General features: G+C 40.0%; 1 protein-coding gene across 3 annotated transcripts in view; it reads left to right on the forward strand.

Annotated features, from left to right (window-relative positions):
* The window catches only part of si:ch211-200p22.4 (phosphatidylinositol-binding clathrin assembly protein), an 82,426-nt gene that overhangs the window by 13,320 nt on the left and 41,711 nt on the right, over positions 1 to 27,395 (forward strand). For all 3 annotated transcript variants that reach the window (XM_067578971.1, XM_067578973.1, XM_067578972.1), the window contains exon 2: positions 10,328 to 10,470. In XM_067578971.1, the coding sequence (XP_067435072.1) occupies positions 10,328 to 10,470 (143 nt within the window). The remainder of the gene's footprint in view (positions 1 to 10,327; positions 10,471 to 27,395) is intronic.

Raw genomic sequence — 27,395 nt, forward strand, 5'->3', positions numbered from 1 at the left:
AAGAGCATTTCCCAAATGTCATACTATCCCGTCTATGCAATCAGCACATCTGTCAGATATCCATTCAGAGTTATAAGGTCTTTGGATTGTTATTGGTGCTGATACTGATCTACATCCTTACAGTCCTCCTGCTCTCTTCTGCTTTAAGTATAATCAGTCCTCATCAAGGAGGGTTGTCACAAAGACTTCAAACTTTTCTTTTTCATCTGTCCACATTTTCGGGTAATTTTCAAAAAAGCTTCTCCAAGAAAGGAAGTATTGAAATATGTATATTCTGTATTTCTGTATTGTAGTATATTAGCCAAATGTATATCTTTTGCACAATCCGTGTTCATGAATGCTGCTACAGTTTCAACTGCTTGCACCAACTCAACCTTTCATTTCTATATTTTAAACCTTAACTTATAATTCTTCATAAGTTTAAATACTTACCTTGTATCATGCTACTTCTTACCAATGCCCTAGGAATCACAATTTCATGCCATCATCTGAGGCATTTGAACTGAAAAGTATAAATGTAACTGTGATGAGATGACAATAAGGGTTCTTACATCTTTGTAAAAAAAAACACCTAAACCCCCTCTTCATTATCCTCTTTCAGTAGACAGACGGGCATAATCCAAGTTAATTCTGTCACCTCCTTCGCTCCATGATAACATATTTTCTGTTTTAACATAGCTAGAGACACAGTTTAGTTGTTGTCACTGACATTTTTCTGTTTCTGTACTCAGACATCCGAATGAGAATAAAATTGTGATTTGATTGCAGCTTATAAATGCTGCCTGTTAACCAAGGTGAACAGTAACTCCTGTGCTGCTGGATTGAGACAGTCAGATAACTATATCACTCTTTTAATGCTTTATAAGTTGTCTGACAACATAAAATTGTAAATAAATGCAGGTATATAGGCAGCAAAGTGAAGTGAGCGATGATAGAAGCAATTGGATGTGACGGAAAATCAGGCAAAGATTTGTGTCCTCTCTCCACGATACCAAACAAAACGAGTGTGTTCACATTCATCCACTTTTGAAAACATTTTACGCAAAGCACTGTCAGGGGTTTGAAAAGAAAATGCCGGCTTAGTATGTACGGAAGGTCAAAATGGAAAGGAAAAGATTTCAAATTTAGCTGGCTTACAATTCTCTTACAATTCTTCACACTTCTCTATTCTTCTTCCTATCAGGAGGATTTGAGGAGGGAAGAAAGAGGGGAGGGAGGGGTTGGATGGGGAATCCTCTTTTGAGGCAAACCCTTTCTGCAGTCCCTAACACAGAGACTGACAGAGGAGAGAAAGAGATTACTAGTACATGCCAGACAAGGTGCTGATACTGCGGAGTGTTAATCTTTAACAGATTGGGGCCGCACTCCTCCCGATGCCTTCTGCGTCTGGCTTTTCATCTGTGTGCTGTCTGTTCGTGTGTACGTCCCCCCTCGTTACTCAGTACCTGTGTAGACTTTGAATGAAGGTCAGTCAACTCTGCGGCTGTACCTTTGTTCGGTTACTAGTGTTATTAAACCTTGATAATCTCAATTCCCTGTGGAGTGATTGGAACCGCAAGGTGGTGGAGTAGATATCCTTCGTCAACTGGATGACTAACACTCAGGCCTTACTGTTAGCAAATATCCACCCTTTGGATGTGTCCTTGGGCAAGACATTGATTCGCTACCAGCACTAGATGTGCTGTTCCATAATGCAGTTGACCTCTGACCTCCTTTTTAAGAGACAGAATCAGAAAGAGAAAATTCCCTTGAGATCAGTAAAGAATTTTATTTGCTTGCACAAAGAAATGATACAGGAATCCTTCACAAATCAGGATATATTAGATGTTTTCCTGTTCTTTGGGAAAGTAATTGGACAAAATAGATATCAAATAAGTCTGCTCTTTGTCGATACACTGCACATATGACCACACATTCCTGATAATCAGACTCTGTGGTTTGACGTGAGAATATTTGTTGTGAGGAATTTTCTCCAGCTGCAAGTTGCTTTTGGCCAAACTGAATGTTGTTCCCAGGCTGCATCATTTGGTCCCAAATCCTCAAATTCAGTCAGGTTTGAAAAAGGCTACAGTTATGAATGAGGATGCAGTTTGCTAGTATTTTATCGAGTTTGAATCCAGTATCGAAACCGCTTATCGAATCTGAATCCTTTCGAATCTTTTATCGAGTCTTATTAGGTTTACCTTTCAACAAGTCCACAAGCTTAGCTGTGTTGTCATTAAAGGGAATTGAATTGAATTGTGCGACCACAACAGTCAGCTACAAATAAGAGGCCGTCACCAACAGTATATATTTTCGATACCTTCGATAAAAGATTCTTTAGATCTTAGCTTCACCCATTTTGGGTATTTTGCTGACTGCGAACGAGATCTAAAATGGAAGTGGCTTTCTGAACCCATCCCTAGTCATGAAATAACAAATGAGCCCGTAATATGAACCTGTAACGTGTCCAGATAACAGGAATCCATGCAAGTCATCAACCACAGCCACTTCAGAGCATGAAACAAGGATGACCTCTGTCTTGTTGCATGTAAATTCCTGTGACTAAGTACAACTAATAGTCAGATATACTTAAGTCCTCACACGTTGTGCTCTTTGCCCTATTTCGGATGATTGTGTAAAGTGTGAATGTCTGTGGTTTGTCGATGTGAAACTCAATGTCTGAAATTAACTTTCTGACTCACCTGCCAAGGGGACTGGTAGATGAAAAAATCCCCCAGCCAAGCATATTTTTTACCAGCCAAAATAATATGTTGCCTTTTTGTGTCACATATACATTCATTGCAGTACATTTAATTGAGATAATAAGGTATTGTCAAGCACCAGATGCCGGTAGGTTTTCTGTTTGGCGAACCTAGGAGCACTCAAGATGGTCTGTGGCTGGTACTCCTTTGCCTCAGACTGTTTCAAGTGCTCCTACAGTTTCGGCACTCTTTAGACGCGTACATATGGTGCATACTGCACATGGACAAACATGAGTAATATCCTCTGAGCCATCATGCCAGATATTTTATTACATCACTGTTTTGGTACAAACATTTACCCGCCAGTGTGGAGGATAGCCCTCTGAGATTTACTTGCAAAACAGAAGATCTACCTGCATTTGGCGCTTGGCGGATGTTAATTTCAGGCTCTGTGAGACTCAGCTCTACTTTTAGTGGTAAAATCACTCTTTTAGCATTGCAGTCAGGTAAAGTGGGCAACTAAATGAATAACAAATCTTGTAGTAATTTATTAGAGGCTGGTAGGACAGCATTGTTTTCAGAAAGACCCTGCAGCATTCAGTAATTACATCAGAAGTCACGTGTCCCTTAAAAAGTATTTTGACAATGAACGTGTGAAAATATTGTCTTCTTTACATAATAGTCTCAGTTGACGCCCAAGGTCGTCAATGTCGGTTTATCCAGAAAGATTCCCTACATATCCCTCTTTTAGGAATTCCAGCTATGTGAACCTGACCTTCCCTTGGTGGTCTCTGAAGGGGCTGTGGAGGGACTGAACTGTGTCAAGCACACAAAGCAAGGCACTGATGTCCCTGCAGGCCCGACCAAGGTTTTAAAAGATGTCAAGATAGGATTAAGAAGCTCATTGTAGGTCTGTTATTAAGGGTTAATCCACCCAGATTTTTTTTCCCGACAGGGGGCTTGTTTAATTAATTGAAGTAGATCACACTCTCCAAATCTTGGTAGGAACTCAATGTGAAGACTACTCATAGTAATATGCAGCCAACGGATAACAGCTTTTAAAGCAATTTTAACACCCTTTTCAATTTATTTTTATTGCAGACATCAGGACAATTTTTAAACAAGCATTTTTGAACTTTATTTTCTGTCACTGTGTCACTTGATTTAAACAGTTTCCTAATTAAGTGGAAGCTGTGTTAGTGGTAAATAATTATCAAATAAGCAGAGTTTAATACAACAAATAATAAAAAAAAAACAAGTGCATAATAATAAACAAAGCTTTATTTAGACAATTGACATGGGCTTTTTGCAGCAGCACAACTAGGAAAATTAGGTGTTTGAAACATTTTTTGGCCTCTTGGGAACAAACACTACACATATCAATGTTTTATGTTGTTGTGGCAGGCTTGTTAGCAAATAGTTAGCTATTTACACACCCAGAAGATATGAAGCAACATTATCATTCATTAAGAGTCGTGTTTTTGTCTACCTGATGAATAAAAGTCCAATATTTACTCTTCTTTTAGCTCTGTTTTTGGTCTCCTCCAACTCTTGAGGGAAATATCTGGCTCTTTGCTGCTAAATGCTCAATTAGGTTTACCAGCTAATTGCTAACTTTGACTTACATTTGAGGTATAGTTGTTATAGTTGTTGCAGAAAACAGCTGTCTGCTGAGTCTGAAGACAATGCCGATGAGAGCGGTGATGGTGAACAAAAACAGTAAAGTTGCGTGGCATTCCTTGTGGGTTTTTTTTTTTTTTACTATGATTATTATTATTATTATATTAAATTGCAGCTTCTGCTTGAATATTATAGTTTTACACAATAAATTGCATCATTTCAAGAACATAAATATGGTGAGAACACAGATGCATGGCACTTAAAACAAACAAGTTAGAGAAATGGTACCATGGAGTTGCAGAAGTAATGTTGCACCATCTCCACGCATCGTTGATCAATATATTCTTGATCACTGTTTAATCAATCATCCACATCTGTACACTTAACCTGTCAAATTAACAGCAGAATAAAGGCGCTTCGATTGGGAAAGAATCCATTAAAACTACTACAGTATTTTTTTACCAATAGGAATATTGTGTTTTTGTGGTTTTTGCTTGCAGAGGGAACTGCAGTTAATATTTAGCATTTTAAATATTCCATGATAGATGCCCTTTGTGGATTGTGGGGGATTCTTTAAGCCATTTCTGGCACCATTGTGTCATCTTTCAGCATGCCAGTTGATCATGTGTGGCTGAAATGGATTAAGTATAACAGCGAGAGAGCAGAGGAAGAGGGTAACATGACAACCACAAAGACAAAAGATGCGTAGGAGGAACAGTTAATTAGTCAACGTGTTATATTAGTAACACAAGAGCTGGATGAAAACAGAAAGAAAGATCAATTAGAGTTGTATTTTTCTTAGACGATGCACCTGACAGACAAAGAGAGTCGGGGACAGGAGACAAGTTTTTCCTGCAGATTAGAAGAGAGCAAGAAGGAGATGAAAGTGGATAGAGAAACAGGAGCTTGTATGTTCATGCGTTAGTGAGTATTGCCTGGGAGCGGGTGGATATGGGGGACTTAAAGGTGGATGAAGAGAAGAGTGGAGAGCACAGATTGAAGGTAGCCAGCTGGGCCATATGTGATGTCTGTCTCCTCCTCCTGCCCTTCTTCCTCTGCTTGATCTGACCACCTGCTTTCTCTCTTTTCTGTCTACCTGTCTCTCACACACACACACACTCTCACAAACCCACACACACAAACAGCAATACATCTCCAGTACAAGTTTGTAGATGCTTGAAGGCATGTCTGACAACATAAACTGAATATATCTCTCGGTTTATTGAGTGGAAGTGTCCCCAGTACACACTGCCACACACTTCCTCATCACATCCTGAGTCTGGTTTCTTCAGCTCTCGCACTGGTCCCTCGGTACCAGGAAGTCTCTGGTCTATTGTGGTTCTATGAAGGGGCCACAAAGGTCAACAGATGACCAATAACAATGGGCCTCAGATCAGAGAGGAACAGAATAAGCCACTGTTAGAAATGAGATCACATTTACTCAGATGTCAGTCCTCCCACATATGTGTGTGTGTGTGTGTATGTGAGTTTCAGTTTCAGGTGTCTAAGTTCACATTGCTAATGTGTTTTTATAAGGTTTAATAATCAGCCACAGCCTCCTTTTTTGGACCAGGGTGTTATCTCTCTTACAGTTTGAACCTATAACGTCTAGAACACACCCTTCTCTCTGCCTTTTTCAGACATGGTAACTAATGGTAATCTGTTGCATAAACTACAAACAGCAAATATGTTGACAAAATAAGATATGAAATAATGGAATAGGGATGTCAGTTTTGGTTAATTTTGCTTTCGACAGACCAGCACCCATTAACTGGTAACTAATCTATTCATTTTTTAGAAAAGTTGTGATGTAGCTTTCGTTTGTGAGTAGGTGGTCAGAGCTAGCTTGACTTTTAGCTTCCAACGACTGTTTTTGGAAAAATAACCTGTCTTTTTGAATATAACTTACATCATAGTATAATCACATACTCACACACTCTCCCAACAGGCTCTCGGAAGCTGTCAAAAATTATTTTCTCCTGCAGTTAGCATTTATAAGTCTCCCTGTTTTGTCTTTTTGAGCTCCTTATGATCTGTGACAGCGGTATTTGGCAGCTTGACATATTCCGTTTCTGCAGCAGAGATGTCGGAAGATGCTTTGGACTTGTTTTCACTTGTCATGAGTTTGTTTCCTCCGTTGCAGAACAACACGTCACACAATCCTTCAGAAACTCCTGCACGTTAAACTGGACTAAGGAAACACTATAACACACTCACTATAAACTTGAGACTTTAAGACACTTGCTAGCTTAGCAACATTAAGGCTACAAACAACGCATAATGCAACACTCCCATGTAGGAGTTGTACTCTATCCATTCAAAAAGAATACATGATGTTATGAACAAGTAATTGTCAAGCCATTAGCAGAGTCTGTATGCATATTAACCTATAGCCTGACACGCGTAACCGCTCAAAAATGACACCGTGTAACGTTTTCGCCTACACCGAGCGCTTCAGTCCTCTGTTGTTTAACCGTCTTGTAATGTGTCGGCGCCAGTTTGCCGGGTCAGATTCTTCGTGCAGCTGTTGTGCAGGTAATTGCTCACAGGATGGCGAGGTGTCGGGCAGAGCCTCGCTGTTGAGGATTGTCAGGCTGAATCTTGTGTATTTTTCCATTTGTGGTCAGGATAATTGCTCAGGGTTTGCAAGAAAAGAAAAGAAAAGAAAAGAAAAAAAAAAAAAATCCCCCAGACCTGTTTCTGCTGCTGATCACGTCAGAAAAGAAAAGGGGAGGCTTGTTGTGCTGTGTGTGGATTCCTGCAAATTGTCTGGATGAAGAGGCACTCATGTCTCATCTCTTTTTCTGCGTCTTCCTCTCTATTTTTATCATGTTTTCTCTGTTTTTTTTTACTTTCCTATTTGACTCTTCTCCTTCCTCGTTCCTCTCTCTTTCGCTCCCTCTCCTCTCTGTTCTCTTTCCGTCTCCTTCGTTTTTTCCCCCTTACCCTCCTTTTTTTTTTTGCCGTATATTTGCCTGAATCGCCTCTCCCTTCCTTTTCTCTCTCTCTCTCACTCTCTCTGCTCTGGGATCAGTGGCATCTAATGCTTTCCACTCCGCCTGATTAAGTCAGCACATGTACCCTCTTTACATTATCACTCGCACACATACACACTCGTGCATAAGTGTCCCTACAGACCTAATCAGTCCTTCTCTTAGTTCTCTCTCTCACACCACTCCAGACCTAATGAAAAAACATGAGCTCTGTTAAAAAAAAAAAAAAAAAGAAGGCAAGATGGACATGGCGGAGGAGAGATGGAGAGGAAAAGGTGGCAGTAGAAATAAAAGAGATTGATTGGACAGAAAATAGAAGAGTAGTGTGGCATTTGCAGAGGCAACTAATTAATTAACAAAGCCACCAGTCGCTCTTAACGCCCGTTTCCAGTTCAGAGATATTAATTGTTTCTCATCAGCGTTGGTAGTGTCATGCAGCGATGCAATAGGAGGGTAAAAGAGCTGCAGAGAGACAGAAAGACGAGGTGAAGCTAAGAGAAATAACACTCAGAGCAAGGCTGGGTGTTGAAAAGGCTCATTCAACATGCTGATGCATTCATGAGGCTGGAACATTTTCCAACAGGCATGAAATCTTGTGATTTATCCTCCTGCCACTCTACGTGTCGAAAACGGCAATTCAGACACACTCAGTCACCCGGTAAATGTTGTTCTGGTTGGCTGTCATTCACACCACTAAATGCAGCTAAATGGATGTATTGTGCTGTAATGTACCATTGTATTACATTACTCTACCCTCATTTGTATTGAATAAATACCCCACTGTCTAGTGTGTTTGTGTGTGTGTGTGTGTGTGTGTGTTAGGGGAGAAGTGGGGAGTTGCCATTTTGGGTGAATGACTGAGAATATTGCTGGACTGGAAGTCTACTGTGTTTTGTTACTGTCTGTGTGGGCAAGTGCTTGAGGGAGATAATGCGTTAAGTGAGTGAAAGAAAGAGTAAGGATTGGCTTTATTGGATGAGTGTGTGTGTGTGTGTGTGTGTGTGTGCGCGTGCGCACCTGCGCGTGCCCGTACGTGCGTGCGCACCTGATTATGATGATGAAGTCTCCCGACGGGACTCTCCCTGCTACAGTCCTCCAGTAGTCTAATGAGAAGCTGTTTCCGTAGTTACCAGGTGTGAGAGCCGGCAGCTCATAATGTCCTGTGGAGAAGAACAAAGGACGAGGAGAGGAGGTGGATGGAGAGAAAAAGAGAGAGAGAGAGAGAGAGAGAGAGAGAGAGAGCCGGGTTGGAAGTAAAGGCGAAGGAATGAAAGGGGTGGAAGACGCCGGAGAAATGAAACAAACATTAAAAAAAAAAAACAACTGATATCTGATGTGAATGATCAATATAGCCGTGTGTGTGTGTGTGTGTGTGTGTGTGTATTGATGTTTGTGCTTGAGAGGATCACTGTGTGTGTTACATATTGTGAGTGAAGAATCTGAATCTTTTATATAATAATAAGCTCGGGGACCCGAGCAAGAACCAGTTCAAATCAATCTCCACTAAAGAGGTAAGAGTGAAGAGCAGAGAGGCTAAGCTGTTGCTATCTGATCAGATCAGATCAGGCACCTCCGGAATAAAGTTGACTGGTTCCAAATTAAATAGGCGTTTATGTATCGGTCCAACATTGATACATAGTTCGATAATAACCTCTCGGGCTTCGCTCTCTTTGTGTAAAAGAAATAGAAATTCTTTCTCCTCTGAAATGGGTATTTTAATGGGAAACCCTCTGATTCATAAAGTGCAAATAGACAAAGTCTGCATATTTAGGCTGTTTTTTTTTTTTTTCTTTTAAAAAAAAAACAGAAATGGGAAACACGTTTGCACTCTTGTTTTGAGCATCTGAGTATAATACATATAAGAACTGGGTGGTAAACCCAAGACAGCTCTGTAAAAGCTTTCCCAGCTGCTCTGTTTGTTCTGTCACTTAAATGACTTTTCTCTCCTTCTGCTTACATGGTTTTTTAAATCAAAAAACTGTGTAACATTGAGTATGAATGCTAAGGCTGTCAAATATGCTAAAATGCTGTATAAACTTATGTATATATGTGTGTGTATATATATGTGTATATAGAGACTTTTAATGGTCTTGATGGCAGTGAACTGTTTTTTTTTACTTTGCATTACTGTGCTTCATTGTACAGTATTTAGCATTGCACGTGCACAATGTATATCTGCTTGTGTGTGTGTATGGGGGGCAAAAAAAGAGTAGAATAAACTTTATTAATATGTAACTTCTCAGCACAAAATGATTAAGACTACTTAAAAGATCCTGAGAACCACTCTAAAGAAGCTGTGAAAGTAAAACTATGGTAATACATTAAACACTCATCCTTCTTTTAACAGTCTGATGGCACAAATTGGCACATTAGTTTATACTAAACATAGCAGACAGTAAATATAATAAAGATTAGTACAAAAAACAAGAAAAACCTTTGATTAAAATGATCCAAATGACAGATAAAAGGTTTTTTCCAGATTCAAACCCAGAAGTTCTGTGCTTATGTATATCACAACAACATAACAGCATCTATCTGTTAGTTTTTGTGGCTGCACGTCGTGTAACTTGACATTCTTGAGCTGGAAGGTTCAATTTTTTCTTCCAGGTTCAGTTGAATGAATGACACCTGAACTTTTGCTAACATGTCTCTCCGGAGAACAGAAAAGAAGGAAGGAGACGGCGCGGCGGAGTGAAAGTCAGGAGAGTAGTAAGAGAAGGTCAGAAAGAAAGTTGTGCAGCGAGCACCTGTCCTTCACACTTTGTTCACTTAAGAATTCAACCCAAGCGAGCGCGCCGTGTTTGTCCGTCCTTGGTATTCCTGTGCCGTCTGCATGTTTCTGTCTATGTGTGAAAATCAATTTGTCGTTGTCTATCAGGGTTATCAAACCTTTTTAAAAGCTTTTTTTTTTTTTTTTTTTTCTCGTAACTGTGCTTTGTTTTGTGTTGTTGAGTAACACGGCTCTTTGTGTGTCCTTGTTTTTTTTAATTTATTTATTTATTTATTTATTTATTTTTTTGTGTCTGGCAGATCTGATCCACTGCACTAATGAGATGAACGTGAACATTCCCCAGCTGGCGGACACGCTCTTCGAGCGCACGGCCAACTCCAGCTGGGTGGTGGTCTTCAAAGCCCTTATCACCACCCACCACCTCATGATGTACGGCAACGAGGTGGGAGGCTCGCACGCACACACACACAAACACACACAAACAAACACAAACACACACACACATATTCACAGAAACAAAAGCCCTCCAGGGCAGTCAATGGAGGCTGCATCAATAAGTTATGTTATTACTCAACTCTGTCTTGCCCACGCATTCATAAATACAAACATACACATTTGTATTATTTATTCATGTCCGTATCAGCATCAGGATCAACAGTTGCGGGGCGGGAGGGTGACCGACGCGTACGGGGGTACAAACAGTTACCGAGGACGTCCACGTCGGACACACGGAGCAGAATAATCAAAATAGCAGCGGAGTGCAGAGAATTTAATTAGCTCAGTGTGAGTCGCAAGCAAGATGGGGGACAAGGATAGCGGCAAATGAATAATCAAATAAATTAACTTAAAAAAAAAAAAACCAGGGTTGAAAGCTGGAAGAATAACACAAATCCCTCTATGGATCTGCAGACTTTCAAACGGTTTTGGAAATTAAAATTTGAGCAATATCAGCCATGTTTGGGTGAACTTTTTTGGGTTTTATTAAATGCGATTTAGATCAGACATTGTACTGTTTTGCATGATCAAATCCCTTGTCAGCAAAACGTCTCGGTTTATATGTGACAGTGCAGCTTTTTGAAAGAGAGAGGATGGATTTTATTCAGAGAGAGTCGTAGTTTTAGAAGTGCACTCTGTTCTTTTAGATAAACTGTTGTAGTTTGCATTTATATTGATCCTCCTCCTCGATACAACAGAACATCCTTACATGAAAATATAGAATGATGTTCAGATGGACTGATGCCATTTTGTTATTTACTATGGTGAGTATAGAGCTGCATATTTTATGAAGCCAAGTTCAATCACAGTGTGTTACTTTGCTGGAATGTATTATTATTTTATATAACGTAAAATTTATGATCCCTGTAGTATTTGCAGTAGTTTCTGGGACATGCTTACTATAATGTGATCTTTAGATTAGTCTATAATTGTTAATTAAGTCAATTTTTGATCCATTTAGTCTCACTTTTATTTAACGATTAACCCAAAAAGCATCTTCAATTCTGCAAATTGAGCATTTCTGATTCCATCGAGCACCAAAAGCTGCTGAAACGGTGCATGCCTGTGTAAACGCAGGTGAATAACATTGTGTACTGACTCTCCTACATGCAAATACTAGCACATAATTCTGCTCGAACACGCACACACACACACACACACACACACACACACGGCTTTCAAAACGCACTTGAAAGCGGACACACCCTGCCTTCACCACATTCCTTTTGATTTCCATTAAAATGGGGTGGGGGGGAAGCATTTCGTCTTTTGTGTAGTCAAGATCACTTGTGTCGACGTTACGTAACGCTTCCTTTTTGTCGGGTACTTGTTTATTGCATTAATCTAAACTTCCTCTGAAAAGAGGAAGAGTTGGGTGTGAGATCATTGTGTTTTTGGCACACGAAAGAAGCGTCTAAACTCACCCACCCACACATGAGTGCATGTTAAAATAGTAATGTAGAGAATTGGACAGAATTAGATGATACGTAGGTGGTATAGGTGAATTAGACAGACTTCAATCATAAAGCGCTTACATAAGCCGAGACCTCACACGCAGGTCAAAGAGACATCGGTTCATCAGAGGACTGTATGATAAATATTTGCTCAAGCTGTGGAAATTCCCGTTTTTGACAAACCAAATCACGCTAAGTAGGTCACTGCAGAGTAGCAGGAAGTGGTTTAGAGGTATTCCTAAGATGTGTAAGTTGATTTATCTCTTGAGTTGTCACTGTCACACTGAAACTTGTTGATGTTGATATCTCACCTTAAATGACTTCATAATGACTGCAACACTTGTGCTAATTCTTAATTTCTGCAACATAACAAGCCGAGTGTGCAGAGATCACAACCGGTATGCCTTCACTGTATGTTATAATAGTAAAATGAAGGGTTTATTTTATATTAATGTAGCTTGATTGTATTGTGTTTTCATCATTTTTAATTCTTTATAGACTCATGTAATCTTTGTCAGCTGTTGAGCCAAACATGCAGTCATGTTTCTGTTATTTATTTTTTTTTTTGGATAAACTATCTGCACTCTGAATGATGAAATAATATTGCAATACAGAACAGAAACAATATTAGGATCTGTAATTACATTGTATTTTTTCACATTTCAAGCTAAGGTTATAAAATGTGAATGGTGCTACATAGATAAATAACATAGAGCAACACTCTGTGTCAAGTATATTAGAGCTTTAAAATGACTAATAATTCAAGCACAACGGAAATTTAAAATGTTTTAGTGTTAATATGTTGCCATCCAGTTATTATTAATTGTGGAAACTACCAATATCATATAGCCTAGAGTGACTGTAAAACCCTAATAGAAGCACACTTGCAGTACATTACTGCGCTGCATTTCTGGTCGCCCACAGACAGAGTGAGGCTCCAGGCTGTAGTAGAGCGAGTGTGTACTCATCAGCCCGCATTCATCAGGCCTGTCAGGACAGCGGTGCTGACTGAGGCTCGGCAGCCAGGTGTCCCTGCTCCCTCATGGCCGTCCCATCCATTATAGTCAGAGCTGAGAGAAATCTGGCCGTAAAATTAGAAACCACAGACCCACAGAATTGGGGTCAATAGACTGTACATTCCTTTTCAGATCAACACGCTGACCGGTTCCAGCTCGGCCCGGCACTCTGGAGACTCGTACAATCTCTTAACGAAAGCTCAGATAGTAAAGAACATGCAACATGCACGTCAGACAGCTTTGTGGACAGGAGCTGAAGCGACGGATGCATAAGACTTTTGAAAGGCTGTATGCCAGGTAATTCAATTTTAATGCCTACCGCAGAATTGTTGATGTTACAATGGGTATAAGCATTCGAATAGCTGACTCAGGGAGCTGACATTCGTCACTTTAAATATTTCATATCGGCCTGTCAGTCTGATATGATGTTCTACCCCTGAAATTTTATTTTCTTGGGTCACCCTGCCTTAAAGAGCTGCTAAGCCTAAACTAATTTCATTTATCTGGGTTTTTCTGTCTCGTTACTCTGTGTCTTCCTTTCAGAGGCTTTTCTGCACTGATAAGAATGAAAATCAAGGGAACAAACTGATATTTTTACAGAATTACAACACAAAATAATAGGTATTTGAGAAAGAAGAAGGAAAGGAGAAGTACTGAAGGGGAAAAAGGATGCAAAGAAGGAATTAGGAAAGGTAAAGAAAGGAAGAGTTAGAGAAGGAAACCTTAGTTTTTACCTTCAATATTTAAAATTTCAGCTCTAATTCCATGAATACATCACAAGACATTAAATGGCAGCCATCTCACCAAAGACAACATGGATACATAGTCTCACTGAGCCGGTTTTGGGTTATAGATAAATGGATATTGATAGCATGAGTGTTAGCAGAACAGATTTATTGCTTTTTTGCCATTTCACTAGTTCATTGGCAGTGAAAACAGCACAAATATGTAGGACAGCATGATATCTCACTATGAACAAACTGCAAAAACATGTAGTTCAGGTTAAATTAAGAAGCGCATCTGCATCTCCTGCCAGCCTCTGGTCACCAACTGAATGTTAATCAGTACTGTAATATTTATACCTAGTCTGCTGTTGCATCTATTGTAAGTCGGTCTGAATGTCAGCAAAATGCAGCCGTTTTAAATGCAGCTCATTTTATTCTGCTGTTCCTGGTAATATATTCAGCGCATGCTTTCAAATCAAATGTGGGAATTTAACATTCAGAGTAAATAGCAGGTGAATTAAGTTTTAATATCTCTTCTTTGCCTCAGCTGCCATATTTGTTAAAAGGCTTGGGATGGTGATTAGAGTAATAGGGCGTTTTTTATATATATATATATATATATATGTGTGTGTGTGTGTGTGTGTGTTTGTGTGTGTGTGTGTGTGACTGGCCAGTATTGATACTCATTCAATTGTTCACCTCTCGTTTTTTCCTCCCTGCCAAGAAGCAATCCTGGCTCACTCCCCAGTGACACTCTGAATCTTAGGAGCGATCAAGAGTCAGTCAATATCTTTGATCACAATTTCACTTTTGTGCTGGTACAAAGCCATTTAAAGAGTACATCTCAGAAAAAACACCACTGCAGGATCTGGAGTTTGCACCTCATTTGTTGCTACTTGTGGGTGGCCGATACAGACTGTTAAAACCAACAAATGCAGTAAAGTTTGAGTTATAATCGAGGATCACCTACAAACTGGGATATTACTTGGAGTTATTTGGTCCAGGCTCCTTGTCTAGCCATTGTCTTAGTTGTTATCATTTGTCAGCTTGTGCTTCTGCTTCCAAGCCTTTGTATGATAGGCCAACATGTACCAAAAACAAATCCAGCAGGAAACCTCAAACAATGGCTAAGATAGCCACTCTCCGCCCCCTCAATCCCAGCAGCTGTGATCCTCTCTATCCCCTCCAGGGAGCTCTATCTCTGGACAGGAGAACTCAGACTGCTGGGTCTCTCCTGGGAGCGTGGATGCTTCGGCCACCCAGTAACCTGAGCAAGGTTAGAGAGGAAAGGTAGGGGAAGTAAGGACATTTGGGGGCATTGGTTCATGGAAATACAAGAATGGCTAAAAGATGTAGACGTTGACAGTATAAGAAATTAGTCTATAAGGATGAGGGAGAAATGGGATCATATAGACGTGGAAGTTATTTTAAAATCGATCTTTTAAAGGCTAAAAGCACTTCTTTAAATGGGTACTCGACACATAATCCGCTTGAATTTCTATTCTTCCCCCAGCATTTCTTGCAGCTGATTCTCCAAGACTGATTTATCTCCCTGTTTACTTTATGTAATGAGATATTTAGTGGCAAAGCTTTGTTTAGTTTGGTTTCCAATAAGCAATATTTACTGCACAACAGCTATAAAACAAGATTTCCAAATAAAATAGATGTCAAATTATATTTTACTAACAGGCATTAAAGTATGTTTATTCAAAAACACACTCTTCTCATGGAACGTTACTCAATTCCACATAAAATCATCATAGTGTAGGCTTACACTATTAAAAACTCAAAAACAAACTCAAAACAAAATTATTTTATGTACAACTGCACACATGTTTTTTTTTATGTATCCAGGGAAGAATTAAACACTGAAAGTTATGTAATATTATGAGATCAAGAGTTTCATAAGTCAACTTTTGCCAAGAAATAGAAAATTGTATTCGCATTGAGAAACAGCGGTCAAATGAAGACTTAAGCAATAAAGACACTTGACAGGACCCGTTACTACACTCTACAAACTAGAGCTTAAAATCTGACTGTAAGTGAATCAGAACCTCTTTATGAAATTGGTGATTAATGCACTGAAATTTTTAAAGCTGATTTAGTTATCCTACAATTAAAGAAATATATATTATTGGTTTAAATCAGGTTATCGCCATAGACTGTATATAAAGATGGACGTGGTAAGGTGTGATGCCGCCCATTGGTTTGCACTGGAGCCAGTTTAAAGCCAAAAGTTGCTGCTTTCCATTTGGCGCCAGTACCTTCCCAATATGGAGTGCAGGGTGTTGCGTTTCCTGCTGTAGAAACACGCTCCGCTTACGGAGCAATCATTTCCAAATGACCACCAGCACACTTATTAGAGGGATTGAATGTAGTGATTGAGAATATAATTAAATGAAAAGATTATTGGCTTAATATTTCTAGAGAGAAGTTGACGCTTTTTGAATGGGAGTCGATTGGAGTCGACATCTAGTGGCCATTAGTGGTATTGCACTTAAAGATTCGTCCACATTGGCTTTAGCCTCAAGCCGTGATTGTTGTTGAAGTTTATTGAAATTCCTGTGATCTTACAGCACACATACTGTGATCTATGATTGTAAAGATGACAGTAATCTGTACTTAGGCATACTGTATCACAATGTTAATGTTATTTGCTTGCATAAATGCAAAAGTATCTATTATTATCAGCCTCAAAAGCTCAGCTCAGGCTGTAGTATTTTTCAGTGTTGAACAATCAATACTGGGTAACACTTTCACCCCCCAAATTTCGTTTTGTAAGTAAGAATAAATACTTTTGTCAAAATGAACACAGCAGAAAATCGAACCTGTGCAACCCTAACCTGTCAGACTTAAATATTTTCTAAGATGAATAGCTTTTTTAATAGCCCTCGCAGTTTTCTGTTTTTCCTCAGTGTAGTGTGACTTCAAGGAATGTCACAGCCCAAAGATTTGCTAGACCACGAGGTTTCGGTATAACATAGCCTTGTGAAACCCCTTTTGGGAGTTTGTTTTGAAGGACGCCAAGTCCCCAAAAATACCTACCAATCATCCTTTCTTCCTCCAGGACTGTATAGTTGTAACTGTCTGATTGATTGTACCTCAGTGCATCAGGAATCAGGATACAGAACTACGACTCTGTGCATCAAAACCGAGTAAAGCAATAGGATGGAAAGCGAGGAAGGTAGGGCGAGGGTAGGAGAAGATGAAGAGAGAGCGAAGCAGAGGGTAGACAGCGGGAGAGTGTGAGAGTCATTAAGGACATGAGAGGAGACAGGGACGGTCTGGCGAGGACACGGGGGGAAAGTGCTGATGGTAGCAGGACACGCCGCTTTCCTTTTCTGTGAGCGTGTTTGTGAGGTAGAAAAAGTTGGGAGAGGAAGAGGAGGAAGAGGAGGAGGAGGAAGGTGGGGAGGGAGAGGACAGTAAGATGTGTGTGTGAGAGATCGTTTTGTGTGCTTTTACGGCAGTGTAAAGTTGCAGTGCGAGTCGTTGCCCCTAACCCACCTCGCAGCCACCAGTGTCCCAGATAGCGAACGGCCCATTCGTTTCAGTGACGTCATTAAAGCACTCTCATCACTACACTCCCCTCGCCTCCGCCGGGAGAGCGAGGACACAGACGGAGGCATTTAAGCGAGATTTTAAACGAGGATGGTGTGAGCAAGATATAATGAAAGACAGACATCTGAGCGGGGAAAGAGGAGGCAGACTGGAAGAAAATACGACAAGAAGGGAGGAGGAAAAGAAGGGAGGAAAATGAAAGACAAAAAAAAAAGAGGTGTAGAAATCTGCTGACTAAAGCACTGTGCCAAAGGGAGTACGGACAGGGAGGATGTTATTCGTGTGTATGTGTGTGTGCGAGGTCACACTGACTGTAACAGGGGTCATTCGTGATAATCTGAAGAGCTTGGATGCACACACAAACACACAGTCACCACACACATGCTTCCAATCAGTTACTGGCAAATATAAAGATGATTAGTGTAGAGGCAAAGATTGCAGTGCATGAAAACAGTCTGAGTGTGTGTGTGTCTGTGGGTGTGTGTGTGGGTGTGTATGGGTGTGTGTGTGTGTGTGTGTGTTCCAGATGGACTCCTGCTTATCTCTGCTACCCAAACATCCTATCTAAATAGCAAAAACTCCAGGGTGACCCATGATGAACAGACACACTCACCACACACTTCCTTATGCTCCTTCAGGCAGATAAACAAGTTTTTCCAACCCTAGTAAATTGGCTGCATCTGTGTGATCAATAGATGAAAGTATTGTGTGTGTGTGTGTGTGTGTGTGTGTGTGTGTGTGTGTGTTTGTGTGTGTGTGTGTGTGTGTGTGTGTGTGTGGCTGTCCTACTGGGCTCGGCAGGCTCAGCCAACCAGAAACTTGCAGGGTACAACTAACTCAATAGAGATTCTCCTAGTCAGGGATGTCTGAATCTATTTTTGTTGCTTTATTGTGTCCGGGTTATTGATATGGACTATCTGCTGACACAGCGCTGGTCTGATTTGTACTTAATTACTTAATTTCCTGTTTGCTAAACGCCTCTCCCCAAAAATAGTGAGTATCCAGTCATATTTTAGCAACTGAAATTAACGTTTCCAAATCCAAATAAGCTACAACAGAAGTGTAAGGAATAGATTAAACAGGTTATTTATTGGCTCTAATGTAAGATTTAATCTTTAGCATTTCCGGCTAACTAGCTTACTTCCTACAATAGTAACACAGCATTGTTTCCAAGGTTAAGAAGTACCTTATTAACTTACTACATTGTGTTGTGGGGTTACAGATTACTTAAAAAACCCATTCAGGACCAGCTCATCCACTGTGCAGTATTCCCCCACTGTGTGGAAGCTGCTCCTGGGTGCTATCAGGATTTAGGGTAACGTTAGCAGCTCTGTCCTGCTCTTTATTGGACTTTGGGAAGTTTAAACTCCAGGCAAAGTTACCCAATTTAGCATTACGTTTGTCAAACACATTGGTTAGTCCGCAGCGTAAAAGTTCCTCCGCTTGTTATGCTAAAAGTGAAAACAAGCTAAGCAACCATACAAGGCTATATTCAAACCTAATAAGTCTAATTTTAGACCATGACTAACTAGCTTTACACTGCAATACAAGAAAAATGCTGTTTTGTTTTACATGAATCATCAGCTGGTTAAGACATTGACTTTTTGTCTGGGACAAGTAGCATTAGCAGCGTTTTAGCACAAAATCATGAATGTAGTCATCAAGAGCGTATTTTAGGGCCCATTTATAAAGATTCTCCTTTTAAAACAAGTCAGCTTGAAACTTCTAAAAGTCAGCTAGAGACGACGTTTTCAACCAATTCAGCTACCAAGCTATCGTTATCTTTAGTAGCCAGCTAGATAGAGCCGATATAATCTTCTACTAAACTGACGGTTTCCGGCTAGAAATGAGAAGCCTGTTTTTTGTCTTCCTCTCTCTGAAATTAACAACCAATTATTTTAGATTTGACTAATAATTTTAAATGGTAAATCTGCCACTGTATCATCATTGTAAACTGCATATGTGCCATGCGAGGAAGGAAAGATTATATATCATAATGAACATAACTGTGGTCACATCTTTTATGAAATCCACAATTTGTCCCCATAACTTGCTGTACATTTGCAGGAGGACAATGTCTGAGTGTTTAGAGGGCAACTATTTGAAAGCTGGAGTTTCCCACCCCTGAAAGTATCTGCTCATCCAGGACAACAACCTGTATTACAGTATTTTAGCTTTTTTTTTTTTTAGCTGTTCTATGATAATCTTGTTTGTAGGGCACCTCCTCCTCTAATGTTCGCTCCCTGGTTACACACTTCTTCTGTAAAGCTACCGCTTGTGAGACGTTGTTTTACTCCATCCAGTCGTCTCTCTTCAACTGCCTGGTTTAATTAGCAGTACTGTAATTAGCTCCGCTGCTGCCACCCCTCGATACAATTGCATCTAAAACATTACAATTAGCTGTTTCACTGCATTAGATCTCTGGTTTAAAGTGATTTCGTAACACAGAAGCAATGGGATTCCAGACGTCTCTCCAGTTAATTCATCTTTATATAAACACATGACAAAATCCTGGCGTTTTTCAGATTCAGTGGACAATACAGTTGTTTAGCAAAATCTGCTTCTTGTGAACAAAACAACAAAGAAGAACCTGCGTACTTATAGTCTAATACACTGTATGTTTACCAGATGTCTCAACCCTAATGGCATTTTATCAGATCTAACTGTGTTGTGGCACACCCGTGTGTACATTGGGTCATTATTTAGGAATGTGGTTTGTGATTGTTTGGGTTAATGAGACTGTCAAGCATACATTTTGATATATAGACACGCATAATAGAATTACAAAGAATGAGAGCTTGTTGCGTTGTTTGGTAAGAAAACACTGCAATTTAAATTAGTTTCGTCCTGTAGAGAATGATCTTTAGCTTCTGTTAGCTGTTAGCGGCGCCGGCAACAGAGGACTTTTTATTGTGTATGCAGAGAATAAATTTGACTTTTTTTGACTTGCAGGATACCCAAAAATAACTTCTACTTTGCAACTCTATTTCCATCCTATAATACAAATAAACCAAAACACAGCCTGCATCTGATACAGTAAACAAGTTCACTGAGACTGGATCTGATTTGAGGCTGGATGATGTACAAGAGAGAGAATTCCTGTTACCTGATCTTTGGACTTTGTTTTGTCAGATGTGTACATGTCAGCGTGGAGGGGGGGGGGGGGGGGGGTGGGAACATGTACTTGAACTTGTACAGAGAAAGCTGTATTAATATCCAGTATGTGTCTGTGTGTGTCTGTGTGCATTAATGTTTCAAATGATGACTCATGTTGCTTGGCTGCATCATTGACCTCACAGACACACTCATCCACCAGCAAGACACAACTGCTCCCCTGAGAACAGGAGCCCACACACTATTAGCCTTGTCACCTTGCACACACACACACTCACACACACGCCAAGGTATTGTCAAAGCAGGATGTGTACACACAAAACGTTTTAGTGTAGACACATTCTCCACACCCACCCAGCATCTCTTTTGTGACTCTCTTACTCTAACAATCAGATTGGATTCAGAGGCTAAATGGTTTGATTGCATAAGAGGAGGAGAAATATCTACGTAGGAAGAGAGAGGAGGATGAGGAAAGGGAGGAGGAGGAAGAAAAAGAAGAATAAGAAGAAGAAGAGGGGAGAATCCCAGGCAGGATTTAGGCAAGTCGAAAGCAGCCAAGTGTGTATTTTAGCTTTCGTGTGTGTGTGTGTGCACATGTGTCTGCATCTGTCCCACACGTCCGTTTCCTTGTGTGTCGGTGTCTGTTTCTCCGCTTGCATAAGAGCTGCTTTCATTCAACCCAGCCTGATCACGACTCATTCTTCTCGTGTGAGTCATCACCTTTCAGAGGAACTCGGTTTTTGCAGTCAGTTCTGACGATTTCGTGCATGCGGTGTGTTTTTGTATATATATATATATATATATATATATATAAAAAAAAAAAAAATCAAGCACACCAGCTAAAAATGAATCCCCCTGTGGTCTAACATCGCCTAACTGACCCTTTCTTTATCCCTGTGAAGTGTTGTTCAGATATTTTCTGACTGTAAAAAAATATAAAAGATCACAAAGATACAGCTGGAGTTACTGGTGAGAGAGAGAGAGAGAATACACGTCCCTGAGCGAGACAGTGAGTCCCTAAAAAGAAGCTGTACACTCTGTGAAAGCTAACAGAGAATTTCAGCAGCAGGATCAATAACTCATCTGCTTGTAGAAGATGTTGGTTGTTCATTGGCTCTGTGTACACGTTGGCAAGTCCAAAGAGGGCCGAGCGATAACTGTTTCAACTTCCCAGATATCATGTTGTGTGACGTCAGTAAGCTGCACGCAGCACACTCGTGTTTACCAAGCAGGCTGGTCTGTGATTTTTTTATTTATTTATTTTTTTTTAATATCAAAGGGAGGAGAGATGAAAAAGATCTGAAGTCAGTCAGTACAGTTTTCTCTGGGCTGATTACGTACTTCTGTTTTGGAAGCAGTTTGGATTTCACCCTCGAGTTTCCATTCATTACTCCCTTTGGGAGAAAAGTGAACAGTGGAAGAAAAATACTAAAAGTTAGAACTTTATTTGGGCAAATAGGCCAAATTTCATCTCTTAATCTATGGTCTCCATTAGTGGGTGATTACTCTCTTTCAGCCTAAAAGCCGGGCAATAAAATTCATCAAATTACTGGACGTCTCTGACAAATACTGCAATTTTCAGTAAATGAGAGCTACAACAACCAATCACAACCAGAAGTTCAAACAACCAGTGAGTCAATGATTCAGTATTTTAAAGGTTCAGTTTGTAGAATTAAGTGGCATCTAGCAAACAGACTTGGCAGAAATGGAATATAATATAATCATAAGTATGTTTTCATCAGTGTATAATCACCTGAAAATAAGAATCGTTTTGTTTTTGTTAGTTTACAATGAGCCCTTTATATCTACATAGAAAGAGGGTCTTCCATGGAGGCTGCCCTGTTGCACCGCCATGTTTCTACAGTAGCCCATAACGGACAAACCAAACACTGGTTCTAGAGGGGGTCTTTCACGTTTTTCATGGCCACCGTAGATTCTCCTACACGCTTAAAAAGGAGGGTCGAGGGGTTGCAATCTGTAACCTCACCGCTAGATGCCTCTAAATCCTACACACTGCTCCTTTAAACTGGTTATACTGTTAACAAAACCAACATAATATTAAAACCAATCCAAAATGACATGAGCTAAATCTGATCATTTACACTACCTGGCCAAAGGTATGTGGACACCCGAACAAAGTATGTTGATGCCCATTAACAACTGTGGGCATTAACATGCTGTTTTAACGACCTACACTCTTCTTGGAAGCCTTTCCAGAAATGTTGAGAGAGATTTTGGAACCTGGCTGCAGGAATTGGCTCCCATTCAGCCGCAGAAGTGTTCCAGTTTATGCCAAAGGTGTTGGGCGGGGTTGAGGTCAGGGCTCCGTGTTGGCCAGTCGAGCTCTTCCACACCGAACTGAGAAAACCATTTCCCAAACTGCCACAAAGTTGGAAGAGTGTTATTGTCTTGGGGCGGGGTTCTGACAGACAAAAGCACTGTGTGGAAAATCCCAGTCCCCCCTTTTTGAATAAAATCATTTTGCCACAAAGCAATGAAACGTTATCCGACCGCTGTGTCGACCAATCAAATACATCCAAGCACACATTCCGGGTAGATTTCTTTTGTTACACGGATGTTGTATTTCTGTTTATCTTGAGATCGTCACACAAGAAAGTAAAAATGAATCTTCCCTCATAATGCCTTTAACTGCTGTGCAGTGTTTTGGTGTCTGATAAGCCTTCAAACTCATGGATCTGTTACTCAAAGGGGACTTTCTGAAACATATTTCATCATCTCACTGGTACACGCCCCTGCCAATGCAGAACTTTGCTTCTTTTTTTTTGGTACATTAATATTCTCTTTAACTGGAACCAGCGTGAACTATCAAAACAGCCCCAGACAAAAGTAAACAGACAGGGATGTCCACATACTTTTGACTATATAGTGTATTTTAATATAGATTTTATAGCCTAGTTCTATTTTAACGTTCCTTTATGATTGAGAATGAAGAGGAAGCATAAAAACCTGTCAACTAACATACACTCACATGTCATGTTCTCTGTTAAAAGTCCGCTGCAGCTCCTAGCCTCGGCTTCTCCGCTACATAACCTGTACATTACTCAAAAAAAAAAACAAAAAAAACAAAACAAAAGAAAAACCACTTCAGGTCAGCGCTGAGGCCATGGTGTTTGGTTACTACGGAAACCGCCAATTTGTGGAAGGAGGGAGATGGGAGAAACGAGGGTAAAAGAAAGGGAGGGGAGGAGGAAAAAAGACAGAAGACGGGTGAAAGCTGGATGCTGGTAGCTTCTATGTATAGCTATGTTTCACTGTTGAGGTTGAGAGAGAGAGAGAGAGAGAGAGGCAGGGAGTGGCCAGGATCTAAATGTATCAATAATACATGAGGTTGTTCTCCGATATGCTAACATGAATTATTTGACAAGCTGAGCCGACGTGCTTCTCCATCTCTTCACCTACTCTCCCCCTCTCTCTCCACTATCTCTGTACATCTTCTCTCTCTCTCTCTCTATTCTTACACCTTTTTCTCAAAATCTGAATCTCTTCTCAGAAACCGCGTGTTTTTCTTGGAACCGTCTGCGCTGAATAATCTAGGACTCAGCGGGTTTTCTGAGACTCCCTCTCTCTCCCTCTCCGTCTCTCCCTCTCTGTTTCTGCCCCTTTTATAGATTTTCTCCTTTTTAACTATATCCATGCGTTTTTTTTTTTTTTTGTGTGTGTGGGTTCTCTCTGCCTGCCTCCGCCTTTTTATATTTGAGGCTGAGGGAGAAAAAACGCAGGCTCTCGTCAGATGGACCTTTTTTGATGAGGAAGTAGAGTATTCCGCGCACAAGAAGAGGCAGGGACAGATGGCTTATGAAGTTTATGAGCTCCTTCTCTCGCCGTCTCTTTATCTGTGACCATCTTCTCGACATTCCTACGTCTCCTTATCTGTGACCATCTACTCAACATTCCTCTGTCACTTTATCTGTGACCATCTTCTTGACACTCCTCTGTCTTAACCTGGCTTTATTTTGACACAGGCAGAATGTTAAACTTGACACACACACACTCACAATTCAGTCCCAAAAGTGTCATTTCTTTACCCTAAAACTTCAGACAGCATCTCATCTGACCTCTTATTCTATCACACACACAGTGGATAACACTGAGTCTGTTATATCATTGTAAGTTGATTATTTGGTTTGAAATAATCATCTTGGACTGTGAGAATTATTTGTGAGTGGCATTTTCATTATTTTCTTTCATTATATTATTTTTATTATTGATTCATCTGCAGAAATGGTGAAAAATGCCCATCATAGCATCGTCCTCAAATGTCTTATTTTGTCCAACCAACAGTTCAAAATCCTAAAATGTTATTTTTAATGTTTAATGACCAAGAAAAGCTCCTGAAACCAGTGAATGTCATTGCCATTTTTGCCATTTTTGCTTGAAAAATTACTTATTCAATTATGAAATAGTTGCTGATTAATTTTCTGTCGATCAAATGATCGATTAAGCGACTAATCTTTGCAGCTCTATCTAATATAGATGTTCTTATCAATCAAAAAGTTATTTGAGTCATAGCACTACTTATATTAATTTTCCTGGAGGGTTACTCTCACCTTAAACCTGCATTAACTGATATTTTGGGCCATTCAGGGCAGCGAAAACAAGCTGTAAACACATATTAATGACATATTAATGCATATAAAGTTTAGCGCTGCAACGATTAGCCGATTAATCGCTTAGTATTTTGATAATTGTAATGATTTTTTAAGTGAAAATGCTAAAACATTTGCTTGACTTAATGATTTTCTTTGTCAAACATGATGGCAAACTAAATATTTTTGGGTTTTAGACTGTTGTTTGGACAAAATCAGACATTTAAAGATGTGTCTGGGAAATAAAATGAGCATTTTCACTATTTCATAGACAAAGAATTAATTTGATTAATCGAGAAAATAATGAGCAGATTAATCAGTAATGAAAACAATCATTAGTTGCAACCCTAATAAAGTTGATTTGGCAAATGTGAGGGCAAACAGTCGCATTAGTTTGAAGTCATGTTTGTGTCCAATATTCACTCCTTCTAGCTGTGTTTTTGTGGTTTCCTCTAACTGCTGAAGGAAATACTTGCCCTTTAGTTGCTAACTGCTAAGTGTAGCGTTCAGTAGGTTTATCAGAGCTTTTTCACGGATACAGTCGCCTGCTGCTGCTGCTGGAAACGACACTGATGAGAGCGTTCAGAGTGAAACAAACCAGTAAAGCTGAAAGATGCAGAAACTGTGGGTAACAGCAGAGTCGGCGATTAAATTCTCTGTGGGTTTGTCGCTACAAGCCTTTCACATACACGTAGTCATTTGATCCACTGCTAATATAAAAGATTGATCAGTGCAGATTTAACCTACCTTTATCTGAACTCTAACTTCAGTCAGAATTTTAACCTAAAACCTTTAAAATAAATGATTAACTTTCTGGGACTCAATGTTTGTCCTTAGATGTGGGCTGATTCCCTACATGTGACAGTGTGAACAGAGCTTTGTCCCCAGAGCGTGAGCAAGCGAGCACACACACACACTCACCAAAAGAAAAAAAAAAGGACAAGAACAAAATCTGATTCTTTATGCCTTTTTAAACAGTCCCAGAGCCTTTGGAAATGTGTCAGTGCAGCTGAATCCAACACACATGCCCGCAAGCATATTTGTACTCACAAACACATACACACACACACAGATTCTTAGATGCTCCAACGCAGCCAGTGAGGGCTGGTTTCCTGCCAAGTCAGGAATTGGCAAACTGGCAAATCTCAGATCATTTTAAGTCAGTTGGACAGAGACGGTCTTAACGTTAAGATGCTTTTGGGAAGCCTCAGGCCCGAGTTCCCCAAAGCATGGGCGATGGCCGAGACTTATTCCTCTGCACTCTGTTATTCAATGATGCGAGGAAGACGAGATAGCAGAGATATTCACGAGGGTGAAATACAAGCTAAGGTTGAGTCTTTACACATGAGTCAAGGTTAAGTCTCAAATCTTTTGAGTCTAGTATCCAACTCAGGTCTGTAGTCTCGATATATTTTTTTTTACTGCAAATGGATTATATCCTTTCTGTAGTTACTGAGAACATAAAGGAACAGTAGTCTTGTAGAAGTAAATGAAAAACATGTCAAACATGACATAACAATGAGGAGAATTGTCCTCATAGATAAAAAGACAGTTACACCACAACTGCAAATAAAATTCAGTAAGTGAATAACAGCATTGCATAATTTGACACATAATACAAACTATAACTTTTCTCCAACTTGACAAACACCATCTGTCAAAAGAAGACAAGCTATTAGGGCGCTCGAATAAAATCAAACATATCCCAAATTATTGTCGAACCGAACAAGGCCAACAAACAGCCAACACATCTGACATTACCACATGAAAAAAAAAAAAATCCACTTTTCAGTTATATAATGGCATTAGCTCAAGGCCGAGCAAACACCGACGCCTGTCGAGATGTGTTTTCAGGTGAGTTTAAAGTTGAATGTGGTTGGAGTCGTCTTTTTCCACATTATGTGCAAGCAAGCACATAGTTCCTCTGCTTAGCCCAAGGTCTGTGAAATTCTTGAATCCAAAGGCTGTAGCTTATAATACAGATCCCACATATGCTGCTTAGAAAATAGATTTAGTAGAAATAGAAAGTCTGAAGTAGGTGACAAGTCCTTAATGTGAGTTGCCAACCTGAATTTGAGCTGCTAGTTTGTTGGAAATATGGATGAGCTACCAACACCTGCTCAGGGACCAAAGCTCTTCTAAAGCTCTCACTATATACTGAATCTCCAGCTCCACCAAGAATAAAGTTCACTTCATCATTAATATCTTAACATCGAGGTGCACTCACACTCAAAAAGCAGAGAATAACTCCATAGGAGCTTCTTACTGCCCAACAGTAAAATACAGAGGTTGTACTGGGGGGAAACTCCCAGGTGTTGAGAGTATGAAGATGTGTAAGTGTGAGTCAAGGTGGAGCTGGAGAAAGAGCAGGCACGCTCAACAAAAAGCTTTCCTG

Source organism: Thunnus thynnus, chromosome 22 (genome assembly GCF_963924715.1).
Source record: "Thunnus thynnus chromosome 22, fThuThy2.1, whole genome shotgun sequence".
In the NCBI taxonomy this organism is placed as follows: domain Eukaryota; kingdom Metazoa; phylum Chordata; class Actinopteri; order Scombriformes; family Scombridae; genus Thunnus; species Thunnus thynnus.